The 21128-nt window shown below is 49.9% G+C and overlaps 1 protein-coding gene across 2 annotated transcripts in view; it reads left to right on the forward strand.

The window, feature by feature from the left end:
* Positions 1 to 21128, forward strand: part of rassf3 (Ras association domain family member 3) — a 161404-nt gene that overhangs the window by 59578 nt on the left and 80698 nt on the right. Inside the window, exon 1 of one of the 2 annotated variants that reach the window (XM_038780804.1) lies at positions 16044 to 16624. The exons of the other annotated variant lie outside the window; for it this stretch is intronic. Within the exon in view, the coding sequence (XP_038636732.1) occupies positions 16502 to 16624 (123 nt within the window). The 5' untranslated portion in view covers positions 16044 to 16501. Of the gene's footprint in view, positions 1 to 16043; positions 16625 to 21128 lie in introns of those variants that run through there. 2 annotated transcript variants of the gene reach the window in all.

The following is a 21128-nucleotide window of genomic DNA, read 5'->3' on the forward strand; positions in this document are numbered from 1 at the left end:
ACCGGTGTGTCAGTGGGCTGTGGCCATAAGCCACAGGGCAACCAGCGGCCGTGTCCTCATGACCGTCCTGCAATGGCAGGGCGGCTGACATGTTGCATCTGGGGGTGGACACCCCATCCACTCCACTCACTCACTCTCCCCCCTCCCCCCCACTACACACGCTCCCCCCCTCCCACTTCTCCCTCCCCCCTCCCACTTCTCCCTCCCCCCTCCCACTTCTCCCTCCCCCCACTTCTCCCTCCCCTCCCTCGTCTCCCTCCCCCCTCCCACTTCTCCCTCCCCCCTCCCACTTCTCCCTCCCCCTCCCACTTCTCCCTCCCCCTCCCACTTCTCCCTCCCCCCTCCCACTTCTCCCTCCCCCTCCCACTTCTCCCTCCCCCTCCCACTTCTCCCTCCCCCTCCCACTTCTCCCTCCCCCCTCCCACTTCTCCCTCCCCCTCCCACTTCTCCCTCCCCCCTCCCACTTCTCCCTCCCCCCTCCCACTTCTCCCTCCCCCCTCCCACTTCTCCCTCCCCCCTCCCACTTCTCCCTCCCCCCTCCCACTTCTCCCTCCCCCTCCCACTTCTCCCTCCCCCCTCCCACTTCTCCCTCCCCCCCCCCACTTCTCCCTCCCCCCCCACTTCTGCCTCCCCTCCCACTTCTCCCTCCCCTCCCACTTCTCCCTCCCCCCTCCCACTTCTCCCTCCCCCCTCCCACTTCTCCCTCCCCCCTCCCACTTCTCCCTCCCCTCCCACTTCTCCCTCCCCCTCCCACTTCTCCCTCCCCTCCCACTTCTCCCTCCCCCCTCCCACTTCTCCCTCCCCCCCACTTCTCCCTCCCCCCTCCCACTTCTCCCTCCCCCCCTCCCACTTCTCCCTCCCCCCCTCCCACCTCCCTCCCCTCCCACTTCTCCCCCCCACTTCTCCCTCCCCCCCCACTTCTCCCTCCCCCCTCCCACTTCTACCTCCCCTCCCACTTCTCCCTCCCCCTCCCACTTCTCCCTCCCCCTCCCACTTCTCCCTCCCCCCTCCCACTTCTCCCTTTTAAAACCAGGTGTGGATGGCGACGTTGTGACATGGCGTCACGACGTTGGGACTTCGGACCATCCGGGCCGGAGAATAGCGGGGGTGCTGGAGAGTCACCATTTTGCTTCCGTCGGGCGACTCTCCGTTGCCTCGTTAAAGGTTCTTAGCAGGAGTGGGCTCAGCAGCTCCGAGAACTTGTTATAAAATTCTACAGGGAAGCCGTCCGGACCCGGGGCCTTGCCCGACTGCATACTTGCTAGGCCCTTAACTATCTCCACCAGGGCAGCACGGTGGCTCAGTGGGTTAGCACTGCAGCCTCACGGCGCTGAGGTCCCAGGTTCGATCCTGGCTCTGGGTCACTGTCCGTGTGGAGTTTGCACATTCTCCCCGTGTCTGCGTGGGTTTCACCCCCACAACCCAAAAGATGTGCAGGGTAGGTGGATTGGCCCTTAATTGGGAAACAATAATTGGGTACTCTCAAATTTATAGAAAAAAAAATTGAATCCCACGTGCCCCAAGCCTCCTGATTACCACATCACCCACACCCCTTGTCAGGACCTGCCTGACTCTCAACCAGGCCTTGTCCTTCAACCTTAAACTCTGGCCTCCAGTGATGCTTCTTCTCGGGGATTCACCACAGTCCCCGCTGTGGCCATTGCATTTGTCGGCACTGCTGGGCCTGGAGAGCTGCTGACCCTCTGATTGGTCACCAGCTACTCACGGGGGCAGAAGCCATGACCTCAGGCAATATTGCATCATGGCTGCCAACCTGTGGGAGGGGTTACACCCTCCACCTCAAATTCAGTCCACTGTCCTGTGAGGTGTAGTGAAGGACCATGTAACTCAGGTAATATTCACCTGGATTCCCATTCCTGGTAATGTTGGACATTCAATATTGGTGCTTAATAGCTGACGCCTCTTCTCATTTTTGATGATGTCTTCATCCTCAGGTGCAACAGCGACCGTTTCTACAGATAATGCCGTCTTTCCACTCCCTGTATTGGAGCCCTCCCAGAGAGCGACAAAGGAGGGATAAAATACTTCACACCCATCCTCAGTAAATGCTTCCACCAATTTAGATTCTGCCATGCGAGTACAGGATCACAAATTTCTGGGCAGCACGGTGGCGCAGTGGGTTAGCACTGCAGCCTCATGGCGCCGAGGTCCCAGGTTCGATCCCGGCTCTGGATCTCTGTCCGTGCGGAGTTTACACATTCTCCCCGTGTTTGCGTGGGTTTCGCCCCCACATCCCAAAGATGTGCAGAGTAGGTGGATTGGCCACGTTAAATTGCCCCTTAATTGGAAAAAAATGAATTGGGTACTCTAAATTTGTGAAAAAATAGGATCACCAATTTCCTCTTATGCAGATATATTTGAATATGAAAAAGTGTTTGGGCTTTGCTTTACTGGAGGTTTTTTTTTAATGAATTGTACACAGGATAATCATATGTCACACAAACCTATGGATACAAATAAAAGTGGACAGTGGAGTTTGTGATTTTTAAAAAATCACACGTGTGATAGTGTTGCTGGCAAGCCAGCGTTTATTGTCCATTCCGCATTGCCTTTGAGAAGGTGGTGGTGAGCCGCTGCCTTGAACCGCTGTGGTCCCGCTGGTGTAGGTACACCCACAATGCTGTTAGGGAGGGAGTTCCAGGATTTTAATCCAACAACAGTGAAGGAACGGCGGCATATTTCCAAGTCAGGATGCTGAGTGGCTTGGAGGGGAACCTCCAGGAGGTGGTGTTCCCAGGTATCTGCTGCTCTTGTCCTTCTAGATGGTAGCGGTTGTGGAAGGCGCTGCATAAGGAGCCTTGGTGAGTTCCTGCAGTGCACGTTGTAGATGGTACACACGGCTGCCACTGTGCGTTGGTGGTGGAGGGAGTGAATGTTTGTGGAAGATGTACCAATCAAGCAGGTTGATTCTTGAGTTCGGTTGGAGCTGCACTCACCCAGACGCTGTCATATCTTGTTAGGCAGCAGAGATGCTTAAGAGACGATTTGTTAGTGCTGTTCAAAATCATGTACTTTTGACGGTGTAATAGTTTAAAAATATATAAATTTATAGTATCCAATTCAGTTTTTTTAAGGGGCAATTTAGCGTGGCCAATCCACCTAGCCTGCACATCTTTGGGGTTGTGGGGATGAAATCCACGCAAACACGGGGAGAATGTGCAAACTCCACACGGACAGTGACCCAGAGCCGACTTCGAACCTGGGACCCCGGCACCGTGAGGCAGCAGTGCTAACGACTGTGCCACCATGCTGCCCTTTGATGGAGTAAATAAGAAGAAATTGCAAAGGCGGAAAGATTGGTAACAAGAAGACACAGATTTAAGGCGAACGAGAAAAGAACCGGAGGCGACACGGGGAATTTATTTTTCCTCAGTGAGTTGCGATCTGGAATGCGCTGCTTGGAAGAAAACAATTCAAAAGAAAATGGAGAAATACTTGAAGTGGAAATAAAATAGTAGCCAATGAAGAAAAAGGAAAGGAGTGGGAGAAATTGGATAGATCTTTCAAAGAGCCAGCATAGGTAGAATGGGCTGAATGGTCTCCTGTGCTGTATCATTTCAAGATCTGCCACAGTATTCTTTGGCACCACCTAATCTTTTATTTTGTGGCAATTTTAGTAGTATGTTCTGTGGTTAACCAGTTTTCAGAACTCATACTATCCAAATAATAAGTATAGATATGTAATATGTTTTGAAAGTTCAATTGTTTTTGGCTATTTGCCCTGTGTTTTGTATTGAGCTCATGTCTCGACCTGCAGCCTCATTGAGAGGCCTCACTTGCAGCATACCCCCAGCTCCAAGGCGTGGCTGATGTGTTATTCCTGTTTTGGCAAATCAGTAGTTGTCATCTGCTGATTCTCCATCGCAGATATTTCCCAAGACTTCAAAATCTCTCTGGCTTAGATTTCTTTAATCTTGAGCATTGCTGAGAAAAGAAAGATGCCGTTGAAGCATTTCCTCTTGCACCCATCAGGTCAGGTGGAAGAATGCCAAATTTCAAAGGGAGCAACAATTTATGCTGCAAAAGAAAAGGGTGCTGATTGGTTGGCAGGTTTACTCCAATTAGTTGAGGCATTCCCATGGAAAATGCAGTAGGGAACTATTGCCCCACCCCCATTCTTTTGTTTCATTAAAAAAAACACAATGCCTGGATATGTTCCTTTTATCTGCGGAGGACAGGTCCCTACATATGAATATATGTAATTTGTACCTAGTGTGAATGAGCTACATTGCTAGCTTGACTGAGAATTTTTCTTTTAAATTTAGAGTACCCAATTAATCTTTTCCAATGAAGGGGCAATTTAGCGTGGACAAACCACCTAAAACGAAAGCGAAACCCACGCAAACACGGGGAGAATATGAAAACTCCAGACGGACAGTGACCCAGAGCCGGGATTGAACCTGGAACCTCGGCGCCGTGAGGCAGCAGTGCTAGCCACTGCGCCACCATGCTGCCCCCCTGACTGAGAATTTTAAATTGGTTGTTAGTCTAATTCTTAGCGCACTTGGGATTGTTCAGCAAATGCTGTCCAATTGAGGAATTACATGTAATGTTAGATATTATGTTCTGTGTTTCACAAGCACGGGCTGGTTGAATACAGTTAGCATGCTGATGGTTGCGAACAGCCAAAGGGACATACGGTTTGATACACTCCACCTGTTGTCTGGCCTGTGTAAGTGCCATTGCACAGGCACTGAAACCCGTATACCGCGTAACTAATTTGTGTGGTCACGGGAACACATTTCTGGCTTAACGGCAGCATCCTGTTACTGGAGATGTGCTGCTACCAAGTAGTAGCAGTGTGAAACGGCGAAATTCATCTCTCACTGAAATTATTCAGATACCTTACTCTTCCGCTCTTCTGTTTCTTAAACCAAAATTATTTTATTGCTACACTACCCAGATGGAAATTTGCAAATCTGTTTATTTTGGATGCTGCACTCTTTGCATTTCAAGGGGAAGCAGGAAGCTAGTACATTTGAGTCTTGTTTGTATAGAGGTACCTAATCGGAGCATTTTTAACATCCAAGCCTGGTAATGATCCAGAGTGGGGCAGAAAATCTGGCAGCATTACCAAGACTTTGCCTTGGAGTGGATGCTCCGGGTCTATCTAGCATCAGAACCAATATCTGTTTCCACTCACCACCCCCTCCCCCTCCCCCCCCCCCCCCCAAATAAAGGTCACCTGAGTTTGTGGGGGAGGCGATGTGCAACCATGAGAGCCATGAGAGCCGTCTCCATGGCTGGGATGTTATATTGCCCCCTGCCTAACAGAACAGTAATGGCTTGATTACTCAGTGAAAAGGAAGGATATTGGATGATACCAAACCCCACCCTCAATCGGGTTTCAGGAGCCCCAGGTGGGTCGCCACAATGGAAGACAGTTGACCTCTCCCTGACCTTATATATATTTGGCTGGGGTCAGGAACAGAGGTCATTGGGTGAGGGGGATGGGGCAAACATCCACAAAATAGGGGATGATATTCCGACAAGTAAAGAAACAAAAGATGGGCTTGAGGAGGTGTAAATGGCAACTGCAGAAACATTACCAACCATTGCTGTTTGAACTGATGGGAGCTGAGGTTGTGATTTAAAGCTGCTGATCACAATGTTGACTTTGGAAGTTTGCAAAGTGCCTTTTCGAAGATGTTCCATGAGTATCTGTTGCTCAATTTGTCGTATTTTGTCTTGTGCCACCATCATTTGTCATTTGATCTCTTTTGCAATCTACCCTATCACAGACCTTCCCTTTTGTCCTTTCCTCATCTCCCCCACACCCTACATTCACTTCCCGTTACATCTCTAACTTGTTCCAGTTCTTTTTTTAAAATAAATTTAGCGTACCCAATTCATTTTTTTTTCCAATTAAGGGGCAATTTAGTGTGGCCAATCCACCTACCCTGCACATCTTTGGGTTGTGGGGGCGAAACCCACGCAAACTTGTTCCAGTTCTGCCAAAATGTCACAGGCCTGAAACATTAATTCTGTTCCTCTGCCAGGTGTGTTGAGAAATTGCAACATTTTCTGTGCTTGTCTCTTTCTTGTATGTGTCTCAGTACAATGTGATGTAACCCAGTTCAGGAACTACCCTACCCTGTGAGGGAAGACACGTCAGTGTTTTGTTCATCTCTGTCTGCTCTTTACACAGCAGAGATGTTAGCAGCTAGCTCAGAGTGTGTGAGACAGACTTGGGAGCTGCAGGGTGATGTGTGGAACTAAATGGAAGAGGAGTCACTCTGTTATCGGGAAGGTAAAGTTTCCAATTCCCACAACTGGAACAGTGCAGAGTGTATTGTCCACCAGATGTGCCACATTCCCACCTTGGGAATCTGCTTTAGCTACTCATTACTACGTACGTGCCTACTGCTCACCTGTAAACAGGGGGTAGAAAAGCAAGACTTACATTTATATAGCACTTTTCAAGAGCACAGGGCATCTGAAAATGCTTTACAGCCAGAGTAGTGTAGCCACTGCTGTAATGGCGGCAGCCAATATGCGTACAGCAAATTCCCGCACACAGCAATACGATAATGTCTAGGGTTCTCCATCAGCGTGATCTACCGCTTCGCCGGCAACACACTCACACCCATGGATTTCTCGTCGGCATGGGGGTGCCCACAATGGGAATCCCAATTGGCTGCCAGGACGGAGAATCCCACTGCAGGAGGAGGAGTGCCTCACCGGAGAACAGGTGCGGTGAGTTGGAGAATCCCATCCAATGGGCACGATCCTCCGAGCCCCGCGCCGGGCCGGAGAATCCCACTGCAGGAGGAGTGCCTCACCGGAGAACAGGTGTGGCGAGTTGGAGAATCCCATCCAATGGGCGTGATTCTCCGAGTCCCGCGCCGGGCCGGAGAATCGGCGCAACCGCGCCACGCCGCCCCGACGCCAACGCGCGATTCTCCGAGGTGCGGAGAATCGGTGCCATTTGTGCCGGCACGTTTGATACGGCGGCGGTTGTGGGCTGCTGTGGTGCCGCCGATTCTCCGGCCAGAATGCGCCGAGCGGCCACGCGGAAATGGCAGAGTCTTGCCGCCGCTGTTCATCCCTGCTCGCAGTCGGTGGAAACTCTGTGCGAAGGGTCGGGGGGCGGCCTGTGGGGTGGGGAAAAGCACTCCTTCACCAGGGGAGCCTCCGATGGAGTCTGGCCCGGGATCGGGGCGCACCGATCAGCGGGCCGGCCTCTTCCCCCCCCCCCCCCCCCTCTCAGGGCCTACATTGTTGCCCAGCCGGCCCCTGAACCCTCACGCCATGTTGCATCAGGGCCGGCGTGCTGAAGATGTCCCCAGCGCATGCGCGGGTTGGCATGGCGCCCATTTGATGCCGGGAAGGGAGGCTGGAGTGGCATGAACACTCTGTCTCCATGTCGGACTCACTATGTTTCTTTTTGTGAAGTTGATTGAGGGATAAATAGGCCAGGGGACTGAGGTTAACTTCCCTGCTCTTCTTCGAAATAGTGCCATGGGATCTTATACATCCACTTGAGCAGGTGGATGAGGCTTCAGTGTGAGCAAATACCTGGGAACACCATCACCTGGTGATTCCAGTCCAAGCTTCACACCATCCTGACTTAGAAATATATCGTCGTTCCTTCACTGTTGCTGGGTCAAAGTCCTGGAACTCCCTCCCTGACAGCACTGTGGGTGTACCTACCTCAGGGAGCTGCAGCGATTCAAGAACGCAGCACACCACCACCTTCTGAAGGGCTATAATAATATAATAATCTTTATTAATGTCACAAGTAGGCTTACATTAACACTGCAATGAAGTTACTGTGAAAATCATTAGGGGTGGGCAATAAATGCTGGCCGAGCCAACGATGTCCACGGCCTGTCAATTAATTTTTTAAAAAGACTTCCAACAGTGTAGCATTCCCTCAGCACTGCACAGGGCTGCCAGCGAAGACTTGTGTGTTCAATGCTTGGGGGAGGATTTCAATTCCAAGGCTGGGATTTTCCAGACCCACCACAACAGGCCCCCCCAGTGGTGGATGCGATGAGCCATTCAAATATCCGTTGACTTCGGCAGGACTGGAAGATCCCAGTAAATTCCACTCTGAGACTTCACTCCCACGGCAAGAATGCTACAAACTGACCCACTTAACAGGGTTTCAGAAGTAAAAGGAAATTATTCAAGCTGTACACTGTGGTAGTAACCACTGTTGGATATATTAGGGTATGTATGGTAAGGCCCTGTACTACAGGTACGGGGGTAGTCCCTGCCTGCTGGCTCCGCCCAGTAGGCGGAGTATAAATATGTGTGCTCCCCGTACAGCAGCCATTTCGCCAGCTGCTGTAGGAGGCCACACATCTTAGTGTAATAAAGCCTCAGTTGTATTCAACTCTCATCTTTGTGCAATTGTTCGTGCATCAATTTATTACACTAAAGTTTTCAGAAGATGGACCTCCGCATCAAGCCGGATCGCCTGCAGCTGGATCCGCAATCAAGCAACGGCAAAAAGGACTTTGTACACTGGCTAGCTTGTTTCGAAGCTTACATCAGGTCTGCACCAGACCCAATTCCGGAAGCTCAGAAGATCGAGATTCTTTACACGTGGCTGAGCTCCAGCGTTTTTCCTCTTATCCAGGACGCGCCGACCTACGATGAAGCCACGGCGCTGCTGAAAGAGAATTACGCTCAGCGGACTAACACGCTTTACGCCAGGCACGTCCTCTCAACTCGTAGTCAACTCCCTGGTGAGTCAATAGAAGATTTCCGGCGTGCCCTAATTCCCCTGGTCAGAGACTGTGACTGTCAGGCCATCACGGCCACGGAACACTTGCATTTACTCATGCGGGACGCTTTCGTTATGGGGATTGCGTCAGATCACATCCGCCAGCGACTTTTAGAGGGGGCCACGCTCAGCCTCGCGGCAACCAAAAAGCTGGAGCTATCGATGACGGTCGCCTCGCGCAATATCCAGGCCTACACCCCCGGCCGCGCGGCCCACCCCTCCTACGCATCGTGCACCCTTCCACCAACGGATCCTCCTTGTGGAGCCGTACATGCTTACGGAGGAGTACGGGTCCTGGAACTGCGAGCCAAGTCGGGAGCGACACCCCGGAGGTGGACTTCCTGGGGAAGGAAAAGAGACGTTCATGGGGTGTGTCGTTAGTCGCAGTGCATAGGAGCGACCGAATGGAGTGCAGCGCATCGGGGAGGACCTCCTGCCAGCGGGAGGCCGGCAGATATCTGGACCGTAGGGCCAGCTGGACCGTCCCGTTCTCCCTCTCCACCTGTCCGTTTCTCCGGGGGTTATAGCTGGTCGACCTGCTCGAGGCGATACCCTTGTGGAGCAGGAACTGACGCAGCTCATCACTCATGAATGAGGATCCCCTGTCACTGTGGATGTAGGCGGGAAAGCCACACAGAGCGAAAATGGTGTTGAGGGCTTTGATGACGGTGGCAGATGTCATGTCGGGGCATGGGATGGCGAAGGAGAATCTGGAGTACTCATCGACCACACTGAGGAAATACGTGTTACGGTCGGTGGAGGGGAGGGGCCCTTTGAAGCCCACGCTGAGGTGTTCAAAGGGGCGGGAGGCCAGGCGCGCATGGTCCGGCCGGTAGAACTGCAGTTTGCACTCCGCACAGTCCTGGTAGTCTCTGGTGATGGCCCTGGCTCCCTCGACGGAGTAGGGAAGATTGCGGGCCTTAATGAAGTGGTACAACCGTGTGACACCCGGGTGACAAAGGTTGTCGTGCAGAGTCCGGAGTCCGTCCACCTGTGCGCTGGCACATGTACCTCAGGATAGGGCATCGGGGGGCTCGTTGAGCTTACCAGGGCAATACAAAACCTCGTAGTTGTAGGTGGAGAACTCGATCCTCCACCTCAAGATTTTATCATTTTTAATCTTGCCCCGCTGTGTGTTCTTGAACATGAAGGCTACCGACCGTTGGTCAGTGAGGAGAGTGAATCTCCTGCCGGCCAGATAATGCCTCCAATGCCGCACAGCTTCAACAATGGCCTGGGCCTCTTTTTCGACGGAGGAGTGCCGAATTTCAGAGGCATGAAGGGTTCGTGAAAAGAATGCCACAGGCCTGCCTGCCTGGTTGAGGGTGGCGGCTAGAGCGACGTCTGATACATCGCTCTCCACTTGAAAGGGTAACGTCCGTCGACTGCATGCATCGCGGCCTTGGCGATGTCGGCCCTAATATGGTTGAAGGCCTGTTGAGCCTCGGCCGTCAGGGGGAAAAGGGTGGACTGGATGAGTGGGTGGGCCTTGTCCGCATAATTTGTAACCCACTAGGTATAGTAAGAAAAGAACCCCAGGCAGCGTTTGAGGGCCTTGGGCAGTGGGGGAACAGGGAGTTCCATGAGGGGGCGCATGCAGTCGGGGTCGGGCCCCACAGCTCCGTTCTGGAGCACATAGCCGAGGATGGCTAAGCGGTTTGTGCTGAATACGCACTTCTCCTTGTTATAAGTAAGGTTTAGGAGATGGCGGTGTGGAGAAATTTGGCACGGTTGGCATTATAGGCCTGCTGATCGTGGCCACAGATGGTGACATTGTCTAGGTATGGGAAAGTAGCCGCAGCTCGTACCGGTTGCCATTCGGTCCATCTCCCTTTGGAAGCCCGAGACCCCGTTGGTAACGACGAAGGGAACCCTACGAAAATGGTAGAGGCGGCCATCTGCCTCGAAGGCAGTGTATGGGCGGTCCGCCTTCCGGATGGGGAGCTGGTGGTAGGCAATTTCAGGTCCACAGTTGAGAAGACCCGGTACTGTGCAATCTGATTGACCATATCAGATATGCGTGGGAGGGGGTACGCGTCGAGCTGCGTGTACCGATTGATGGTCTGGCTGTAGTCCATGACCATTCTGTGTTTCTCCCCCGTTTTCACCACTACCACTTGGGCTCTCCAGGGGCTGTTGCTGGCCTCGATAATGCCTTCCCGAAGCAGCCGCTGGACCTCGGACCTGATGAATGTCCTGTCCTGGGTGCTGTACCGTCTGCTCCTGGTGGCGACAGTTTGCAATCGGGGTTAGGTTTGCGAATAGGGAAGATGGGTCGACCTTTAGGGTCGCGAGGCCGCACCCAGTAAGGGGTGGTAGGGGCCGGCCGAATTTCAGTGTAAGGCTCTGGGGGTTACACTGGAAGTCCAGGCTGGGTAGCAGGGCAGCACAGAGGTTGGGGAGGACGTAGAGGCGGAAGTCGCTGAACTCCACGCCCTGGACGGTGAGGGTGGCTATGCATTACCCCCGGATCGCCACGGAGTGGGACCCCGAGGCCAGGGAGATTCTCTGATTGGCGGGGTGTGATGGGACTGGACAGGCTAGATGCGGGAAGAATGTTCCCGATGTTGGGGACATCCATAACTAGGAGTCACAGCCTAAGAATGAGGGATAAGCCATTCAGGATTGAAATGAGGAAGAACTTCTTCTCTTTTTTTTTATAAATTTAGAGTACCCAATTCGTTTTTTCCAATTAAGGGGCAATTTAGCGTGGTCAATCCACCTACCCTGAACATCTTTGGGTTGTGGGGGCGAAACCCACGCAAACACGGGGAGAATGCGCAAACTCCACACGGACAGTGACCCAGAGCCGGGATCGAACCTGGGACCTCGGCGCCATGAGGCAGCAGTGCTACTCACTGTGCCACCGTGCTGCCCAGAACTTCTTCTCTTAAAGTCTTGTGAACTTGTGGAGTTCTCTAGCACAGAAGGCTATTGGGGCCAGTTCGTTTGATGTATTCAAGGGGGAGCTGGACATGGCCAAGGGGGATGGAGCTTTGTTGTTAATCTTACTAATATTGTGGGAGTGGGAGACTGAATTTGCATAATCATATTGAATGGTGGTGCAGGCTCGAAGGGCTGGTAGGCCTACCCCTGCACCTTTGTTCTATGTTTCTATGTCTATGTTTCTATTCTGGGCTTTTCCTGAGAAAGGTGAAGAATTTGCACCTTGAGCAGGCACAAGGATGTAACTGGAATTGCATCAAAGTGGAGCTAACCTCACCATACTCCTGCTTCATTTTCTTGAGTTTCTTTTTGTCAGAAGGCCAGAAACATTGCCCACAGCTAGCGGGGCTTGGTCTGTGCACCCAATCCCTTTATTTATTTATTTTTTTAAATTTAGATTACCCAATTATTTTTTCCAATTAAGGGGCAATTTAGCGTGACCAATCCACCTACTCTGCACATTTTTGGGTTGTGGGGGCGAAACCCACGCAGACACGGGGAGAATGTGCAAACTCCACACGGACAGTGACCCAGAGCCGGGATCGAACCTGGGACCTCAGCGCCGTGAGGCGGTTGTGCTAACCACTAGGCCACCGTGCTGCCCTACCCAATCCCTTTAGACCAGAGGACCTTGGATAGTATCTCCCAGACCCATGATGTCCATCACCCAGCAGAATGAGGGTCAAGGCGCATGAGAGCACCTTCAGGTCACACACCATCTTGACTTGCACACAGGGGTTATGGGGAAAGAGTGACGGTGTGGATCTCATCAGATAGCCACTTCAATGAACCCGCACCTTCCTTCTGCGCTGTATCGTTCCATGATTCTGTTCTTATATGGGTCAAAATCTGGAACTCTCTACCTAACAACATTGTGTTAGCGCCTTCACCTTGTGGATTGCCCCAGCTCAAGAAGGGAGCCCACCTCCAGCTGCCCAAGAGCAACTCAATGATTCCTGCATCCCAAGAATAAAGAAAAGGGCCAGGCAGCAAATTCCCAGAAGCATTAAAAAAGGTTTTGTCCACAATATTAGTAAGATTAACAACAAAGCTGCTAATGGACAGTGGCTGCCACGACAACAGCCATTGGCACTGCTGCAACCCTCTCAAAGAGTTTTCCTGCACTTGGGTAATTTCAAGGCGACTGAAATGGATCGATCCCGCTAATAAGGCTGGAATTTGGTTCCGCCAGGCAAAATATACTTCGAAGTATTCCACTGAAATTAATCGATGGCTGGGTGGGTAGATAGAGGTGGTGGGCTGGGTTAGTGAATGATGAGGCAATGAAAATTGTTCTTCGACTCTTTTACAAGTTTTGGTAAGAATAAGTAACTGTTTCAACCTCGGAATTTGTTAGCTGAATAACTTAAACATCATTTAGGGTATAAAGGGAGAGTGAGTTCAGGGAGGAAGGGGATTGGACAGTGAAACCCAAGAGGGGTCAGAAGTGTTTGCAAATATGGGAACAATTATCATTCATAGCAGCAGCCTCCAGCTAGGTACAGTTTATCTCAATCACAAGCCAAAGACAATCTCACAAAGAGTTCACATTCATACTTCAGCCGAATGTTCTTTTTTTAATTAACCTTTCCGGTCACGCAGTTTATTTTTCAAGACAGACACGCTGAGTTTACAAAGGAGGCCAATATGATCTGTTGAATTCTGTTTATCTGTAAACCATTTGAAAAGTGTGTGCCTCTTTCTTTCCTGACATGTTCATGTGATAGAAGCAGAGTTGAGCCTGATTAAATTACACTCCTCGGCCCTGTTGAGAATCGGTTAGAGTGCAGCAAGTGTGTCCAGTCAGGCAGATGTTCCAGTCTGGGGAAAAGTGTTTGGACTAACTGACAATGGTGCGTCTGAAATTGTTGAGGTTTAAGGGGTAATTTTATGCATTGTCCCCAGGGGATTTTGTGTTTTTACAAGCATTTCAAATGTTGAATAGGGGAGCACTGTGCTTGGAACTATGAGGAAAAGCCCTGAAGGGCAAAATGGCCTAGTTTCTCATAGAGTTTTACAGCACAAAGAGAGGCCCTTTGGCCCAACATGTCTGTGGCGGCCATCAAGAACCGATCTATCCCATTTCCCAGCATTCGGTCCGCAGCCTTGTACGCTATGGCATTTCAAGTACTCATCTAAATGCTTCTTCAGTGTTTGTGAGAGTTCCTGCCTCTACCACCCTTTCATGCAGTGAGTTCCAGATTCCCACCACCCTCTGGGTGAATACAGTTTTCCCCACACCCTGTTTAAATCTCCTGCCCCTTACTTTAAATCTACGCCCCTTGGTTATTAGCCACTCTACAAAGAGGAATAACTTCTCCTATCTACCCTAACAATGTCCCTCATAATTTTGTGCAGGTTCCCCTTCAGCCTTCTCTGCTTTATGGAGATCAACCCCAACCTATTCAGCCTCTCTTCACAGCTGAAATGCCCCAGCCTCAACAACATTGTGGTGAATCTCCTCTGCACCCTGTCTAACCATGTGGTTAGGTCCCTGATTTTGGAATTCTTTCAGGTCCTGATCCCACACCGTGTCAGAAATAAATCCCAGGCACGATGTTTGGACAAAAGACCAATTAATGGCCTGAGGGATAGGCTTGCTGTCCGACTGAGGATGGTGGGTGGGGTCCCAAGCCTGGAGGGTTATTAGGTTCCTCTGGCACTGAGAGAGCCGATATCAGGGGCGAGATTCTCCGACCCCCCCTGCCGGACATAATGCATGGACATGATGGGCGGAAGGCCCTCTTCCCATGCTGTAAAAACTTTGACACCAAGGAGCCCTTGTGGCGCAGTGGGTAGCGCCCCTACTACTTGACCAGAAGTTCCAGGTTTGAGGACTTATTGGCCACAGAGGGACATCCAATGAGCTGATAATCGGCTGAAAAATCCTTCCCCCACAATTCCCCCAAGGGTAAAAAACAGTGGGTGGGATTCACCGTTCCCCGACGCCAATTTTGTAATGGACTATTGGGTGGAGAATCCCTTCTACCGCCGGAATCGGGTGCGGCGCCTGTTTGACGCAGGTTTTGTATCCTCCGCTCCCTCCAAAATGGCGTCATCATGTCGTGTGCCGTTGGGAATGGCATTAGCCGCGTCACCAGAAGGCCCTCCCCGATGCTCCACCCCCGATGGGCCGACTTCCCGGTTGATGTGTGGTCTCAGTGGTCGGGAACCCGCCGTGGCGGCTGCAGGAGCCGTGCTGCTGGCTGGGGGTGGGCTTCCGCAAGGGCTGGTGGGGGGTGACCAGGGGTTGGCCAGGGGGGTACTATCTGGCAGGTTGGGTCTGCGCACAGCCGGCGCCGTGTTTTATGGCACGACTGCTGTCGGTCGTCGCCGTGCTCACGCGTGGCCACGGACCCGGCCATTCTCCAGCCGTTTGTATCGTGGGAGCCGACAGTTTTACCTGCGCAGCTGCTAAACCCTCACCAGTCGCAGGGTCGGTGAGGGGTCAACCCCAATTTGTTTTGACCTAAAACACCACAGTTCCTCCGCACAGTCTCAAAACGGTGAATTCAGTCCAATATCTGGGTGGGTAACAACATGGGGACAGAATGGTGCTGCTTTAGTAAGGAGAAGTTCAGGATGGAGTGGATTGTATTTGGAAGGCAGTGAGGGTCAGGGTTTTATTTTGAGGGGTTGATGATAGCAGCTATGAAAGATTCAGAGACAGATTTGGAGGCAAGCCAGTCACTTGTTTACACTTGTGTGTGTCAGGTTGTTTTACTTTCAGCCTGAATGGAAACCAGTGGCGGGGAGGAGGAGGAGGGGGGGGGGGGGGGGATTTTGCTGCCAGAACATCAGGTGATTCATGTGGAGTTGCAGCAACCTTGAAGATGACGTGAAAATAACTCCAACCCCCACCGAAAGCCGCCTTTACAATATTCTGGTGTCACAAAATTAAACTTGACATTTGTGGCGGTCCAATGACCTCGTTCTGTGCCCCCAATAACCGACTCGCCGGGAAACCCAATAAAACAATGGTACTGGCAGCATCTCGGAAAAGACTTCAGTCTGCATCGGGTCCAACAGTTTCTCTGACCTTGCAACTAATTATTTACCCCCGCCATTAAAATACCATTAGCGACGGTGCGATTCAGCCCATTTTCACACAATCTCCCCCCTTTTTTTTTGTTGTACAATGGACGCACATTCTTTTGAGAAGTTCACAGGTCCATTTTCACACCCTGTTAAAGAGTGATTAAATCGGTTTGAGCTTGGGCCGCTGTAACATTGAGCAGGAAGTGGAACTGCTCTCTCAATGCAGAAACTGAAGGGGGTTGGACAGAAATGACTTCATCCTTCACTTGGAGTGTGGGTGTGACTGCAGGATTACCACATCTGATTTGCCAGCAGATTACTGAACAGGAACATTAAGCAAGTCGTTAACCTGCTGCCATTCAGGCAGATTCCTCTCTCTCTCTCTCTCTCTTTCCCCCCCTTCTCTGTTGTACAACTTTGCTTTTATTTGGGGCAGTGTTTTGCATGCAGAGTTCGCAACTAAGGATCTGGGGGGTAGCACAAGACAAGAGACAGGGAGGAACTTGGATGGACAATGCCAACACTTAAAGCTCACAAGCCGGCCAGAGGACAATCCCCTTTGAACTGAAGGGAACTGAGAGAGAGAGAGAGAGAGCAAGAGGCAGCTCTCTGAGTGCCAGCTCACGTCTGACAGGAAAGGGGGTGAGACTGCATGTGGAATCGCCCCAGTCATCATTACCTGAGACCTTCCCTAACCCCGACTCCTGTCCATTTACTGCTGACCGCTGTTTGGTGTGTGCTGGTAGAAGGAGCCCTGTGCAGATGACGTGGACCAGCACTATGAGCAGCGGCTACAGCAGTTTAGAAGAGGACTCCGAGGAGTACTTCTTCACTGCGAGAACTTCCTTCTTCAAGCAACCTCAAGCTAAACCCAAAGCCGATCGGGTGAGTTGCATTTTGTTTTTCTGCCCCCTGGGCTGCAGATACAGTTAACCGATTGGGGAAGTGGGAGCAAGCAGCCTGTTTGTTGTCAAACCCAATGCAAAAAAGCAAAGCCTGAGACTCAGTAACAATGCACAGTGTTAGGTGTTAGCTCCTGAACTGTACTCGACCGGCGTTTGTACCTTTTTTTCTGGCATCCCTCCATATTTTGGTGTACAGCTGGAAAATAAATATTTTAAAAATCTGACCGTCGGTTATATTAGTGGTGTCCTGTTTTTAGGAAGCCAAGTATGTGTGCAGTGTGGTGCCGCTGTGTTGCCTGCACACAGGATTATTGTTCTGTTGAATGTCACACAAGGTTCTACACAATTCCAAGTCGTTCATGTCAGAATATGGAGGTGTGCTGCAAACAAGTGACTAATTCTGCTTATCTTTAACTGGCATAGACACCAGTTGAGCATTTCGTGTACCTGGTAGCACTTGTATTCAATGGTGGAGTGTTAGATGGAGTATTAGCTTAATATTGGTTATCAGCCCACTCCTGGTGACTGCAACTCTTGTGAATCTTATTAAGAAGGTATTTTGTTAAAACTTGAAGACACAAGTTAAACCCACTCCTTTTTTTGTTGTTGGGGGGCATAAGAGGTGGCTCTGTTCCTTTCTCTGACATGCATTTGATGGGTCGAATAGCCACTTCCTGTGAAGAGGAACTGATTTTCATGTTGGGATGTAGTTCCGCAAGCATCCACATCCCACTTGACTGTCTGCTACTCGTGGGTGAGCCCACAGCAGCCAGTAGGTCACTTGACTGGGGTAGTTGACATCACCCATTCACCCCCTCGAGCATGATCCACCATTTAATTAGATCACAGTCTTGAAGCTCAGTTCATTTTAAAAGGAACAATGAATGTCCACATCTCATCATCACGGGGATGCAGTTCCTGTTTAAATTTAGGGTGGGCAGACCAGATTGACAAAGTGGTTTTCATTATCCATCTAGCTGATTGAAGTAGATTAGGGCATTTGATGTCTTCTAGTAGTGGTTGCTGAAAGAATGAATAGGAGTCCTGAGCTTTTTTTAAATGCACATCTTAACACGCAAGCTCTGAAGCCAATTGTGATACTGAAGCAGGGGGTAGCCAACTTCCATTCCTGCTCCTTGCTTGGGTTTAGGGTGGGTTTGCAATCCCACTGGAAAAATGTATGGATGGTTGGATGATAGATGAGATGGACTTCAGGTAGAAAGATTCCTCCTGTGGTTTAATGGCTTGCCAGTTTTCACCATTGAGGCTAATGGATGGTTCTTGTAGCAGAGGAGCTACTCGTAGGCTTCTAATGCATGTTAAAATGGAATACCCTAAAGAAACATCTGGGCAAAATTTGGGGGTGGTCTTAGTTTCACACCCGCTCCTCAAATAAAATGTGTTTTGTGTCATAACAAATTCTAATCAAACCTATTGACCTCCATTTAAAAGACCAAACAGCAAATTTCCACATTAGTGCTGACCTTGCTGTTCGCCTTGTCACATGTGTCATACATTTCGGTAAACGTTATGGCACAACAGAGTCCTTCAACTAGATTTAAACTGGTTGAATCACCGCTTTAGTTTCAAGGCCAGTAGAAAGGACGCTGCACTCTTTGATAAGCAGCATGCCATGACTTGGTAACATTATCCCTCAAACATCTTATGTTGGGTAGATTGGCCATGTTAAATTGCCCCATAGTGTCCAATGATGTGCAGGTTTGGTGGATTGGCCATGATCATGGTGTTGCGGGGTGCCTAGGTAGAGTAGTCTTTCGGAGAGTTGGTGTGGACTCGATAGGCTGAATGGCCTCCTTCTGCACTGTAGCGATTCTATGGATATTTTTGGTGCCTGTTGTCTATGGTTTGTGCTCCTTTTTAAGAGAAGCTGTAGTTCAGATATTGTTATCCTGTAGTGTACAGGGAAAGGGTTGTTACTTTTCACCCTCTCCGAAACAGAGGGCATCCTATATTGGCAAACAAAAGAAAATAATATCACTTTATCACAGCTCTCAGAAATAACCCAAAGACCTTCAGATGGGTAAACTACTGAGTGGTGTTATGTGCACAGCAAGATCCCATAAAGAGCTACAACGAATGACCGGTCATTTATTTTTAGGCAGTTTTGGCTGAAGGAAAGATTGTTGTTCAAGAAACTGAAGAGGTTTTCTGAATTTCATGAGATCTCTAACATCCACAAGAACAGGAGGATGGGCCCTCACTCTAACATCCCAGTGAGGGCAACACCAGTGACAGTGCAGCATGCCCCTCAGCGTTGCAGTGAAATGCCAGTATAGATTATACAATCAAATCTGACTTGCAACCCGTGATTGCTAATTTAAATTGGCTCCCAGTTAAGCAACACTTTGATTTTAAATTCCCACAGCCCTCCCAAGATACCTACGCACCTTCAATTCCAGTCTCCTGAGCCTCCCCATTTTACTAACTCCAGCGTAGGTGGCTGGCTGTGTCTTCAGTTACCTGGGCTCTGGAAACCTCTCTGCTTCTCTTTACCTCTGTATCCCATTTTAAAGTGCTCCTTAAGAAATGAAATGAAAATCGCTTATTGTCACAAGTAGGCTTCAATGAAGTTACTGTGAAAAGCCCCTAGTCGCCACATTCCGGCGCCTGTTCGGGGAGGCTGGTACGGGAATCGAACCGTGCTGTTGGCCTGCTTGGTCTGCTTTAAAAGCCAGTGATTTAGCTCAGTGAGCTAAACCAGCCCCTGGTTCCGCAAGACCTGACTCCGCTATCAGTCATCTGCCCCAATTATAATGTTGCAGTTTCAAATTTTGTTTGATAAAGCTCCTGCGTGAAGTGCTTTGAAATGTTTTCATGAAGGTGCTGCATGAATTCAATTGTAGTTTTAATCTGAAATACAGAAATAATGCTGGGAGCACTCAGCAAGTCCAGCAGCATCTGTGGAGAGAAAGTTCATTTTGGAGGTCAATGACTTTTTGTCAGAACAGTAGGAAAACTATATATAGGAATGTTGAGGTTTTTCAATCAGTCCGAGCTGTATGTGTGTGTATTTTTTTTTGGTGGGGGCGAGGGGGCAGATTCTAGCATCCACAGTAATTTGCTTTTACTAGAAAGAGTGGCATTAGTTGTTGCCAAGAAACCAATGTTGTGTACAGGTGAGATGTTAATGGCTCTACAGCAGCCGTCTGAATGCAAAATGAAGGGATAAAGAAATAAACAAGCCAGCAAATAAAGACAAAACAACAAGATGGAAGCAAGCAGAAGTTATAGTCTAAAAGTTGTTGAACTCAATATTGAGTGCAGAAGGTTGTAAGTGTGCCAAGACGAATGATAAGGTGTTCCTCGCACTTTTGTTGAGCTTAATTGGAACACTGTATTAGGCCAAGGAAAAAGAAATCAAGAGCAAGCAAGGTGTTGTTTGAATCTGTTTGATTTACAGGTTCAAATCCCACCATGGTACCTGGCGGCATTATCACAAATTGAACTTTAGTCTCCACCGTAGTGACTATCATTGATTTTTTTTATAGAAACCCGTCCGGTTCATAAATGCCCTTTCGGGAAGGAAATCTGCTGTACTTACCCAGTCTGCCCTACATGTGATTCCAGACCCACACAATGTGGTTGACTAGCAACTGTACTTCGAAATGGCCTAGCAAGCCACTCCGTTCAAGGGTGCTGGCCTTGTCAGTGACACCCATGTCTCGTGAAAGAATAAAGAAAATACTCTTTTTTTTGTGGGAAGCTCTGCAGGGTCTCTAGGTTGTGAGTGAGCATGGTGCTGAGCTCAGGAGCTACCATAAAGCTGCCCCAACTCTGGGATCCATCTTCCCGACCTCATTACAGTTAGCTGAGGATTTCCTCAAATGAGATCCCACTGGATCCCCTGACAAGAGTTGATGGGGCTAAATTGAGACATCCTTCTTCAGTCTGACCTGATTTAACGGGCAGAAGCCTTGACCAGTGGACCTGATGAGTCTTTCTCTAAGGTGGGAATCAGCAAGCAAATTTTGGATGGAGTGGTTGTGAATGCTAATTGGACTGCACAGTGGGCTAGCATGTTTAATCCAAGGTCCTGCTAATTCTAGGTGTAGTGTTCATCCTGTGACAGTGATTAAACCACAGCATTTACCTGTGTGAGACACTCTGTTAAAAGCTGTATCTTGCACCTCCGCTATAAATCACTCGGCTCTTGTGCTGACTTCCTCTTTAATTAGACATTTATTTTGTGTTTTAATTTTTTTGGTGGAAAGGCTACTATTGTCTGAGCCTTTTGAAGTCTCGTCTGCATCCAGATGGTGCACTGCACGCAGGATTAGAGGGAAAATGGGATGACTTGGCACAGAGCTGTGCAATTAGCTTCCCTGGAAGCCCACTTACCAGTCATGTTACTCAGCCTGGGTTTGTGGTCTAAAGTGGGGGAAGAGGCATTTCCTGTCTTGTTAGAGGCATCAGACATTGGGTGAAGGACACCTGCCCCTGGCTCCGTGGTTAAAGTCACCGGA

The sequence above is a fragment of the Scyliorhinus canicula genome, chromosome 20 (genome assembly GCF_902713615.1).
Source record: "Scyliorhinus canicula chromosome 20, sScyCan1.1, whole genome shotgun sequence".
NCBI lineage: Eukaryota > Metazoa > Chordata > Chondrichthyes > Carcharhiniformes > Scyliorhinidae > Scyliorhinus > Scyliorhinus canicula.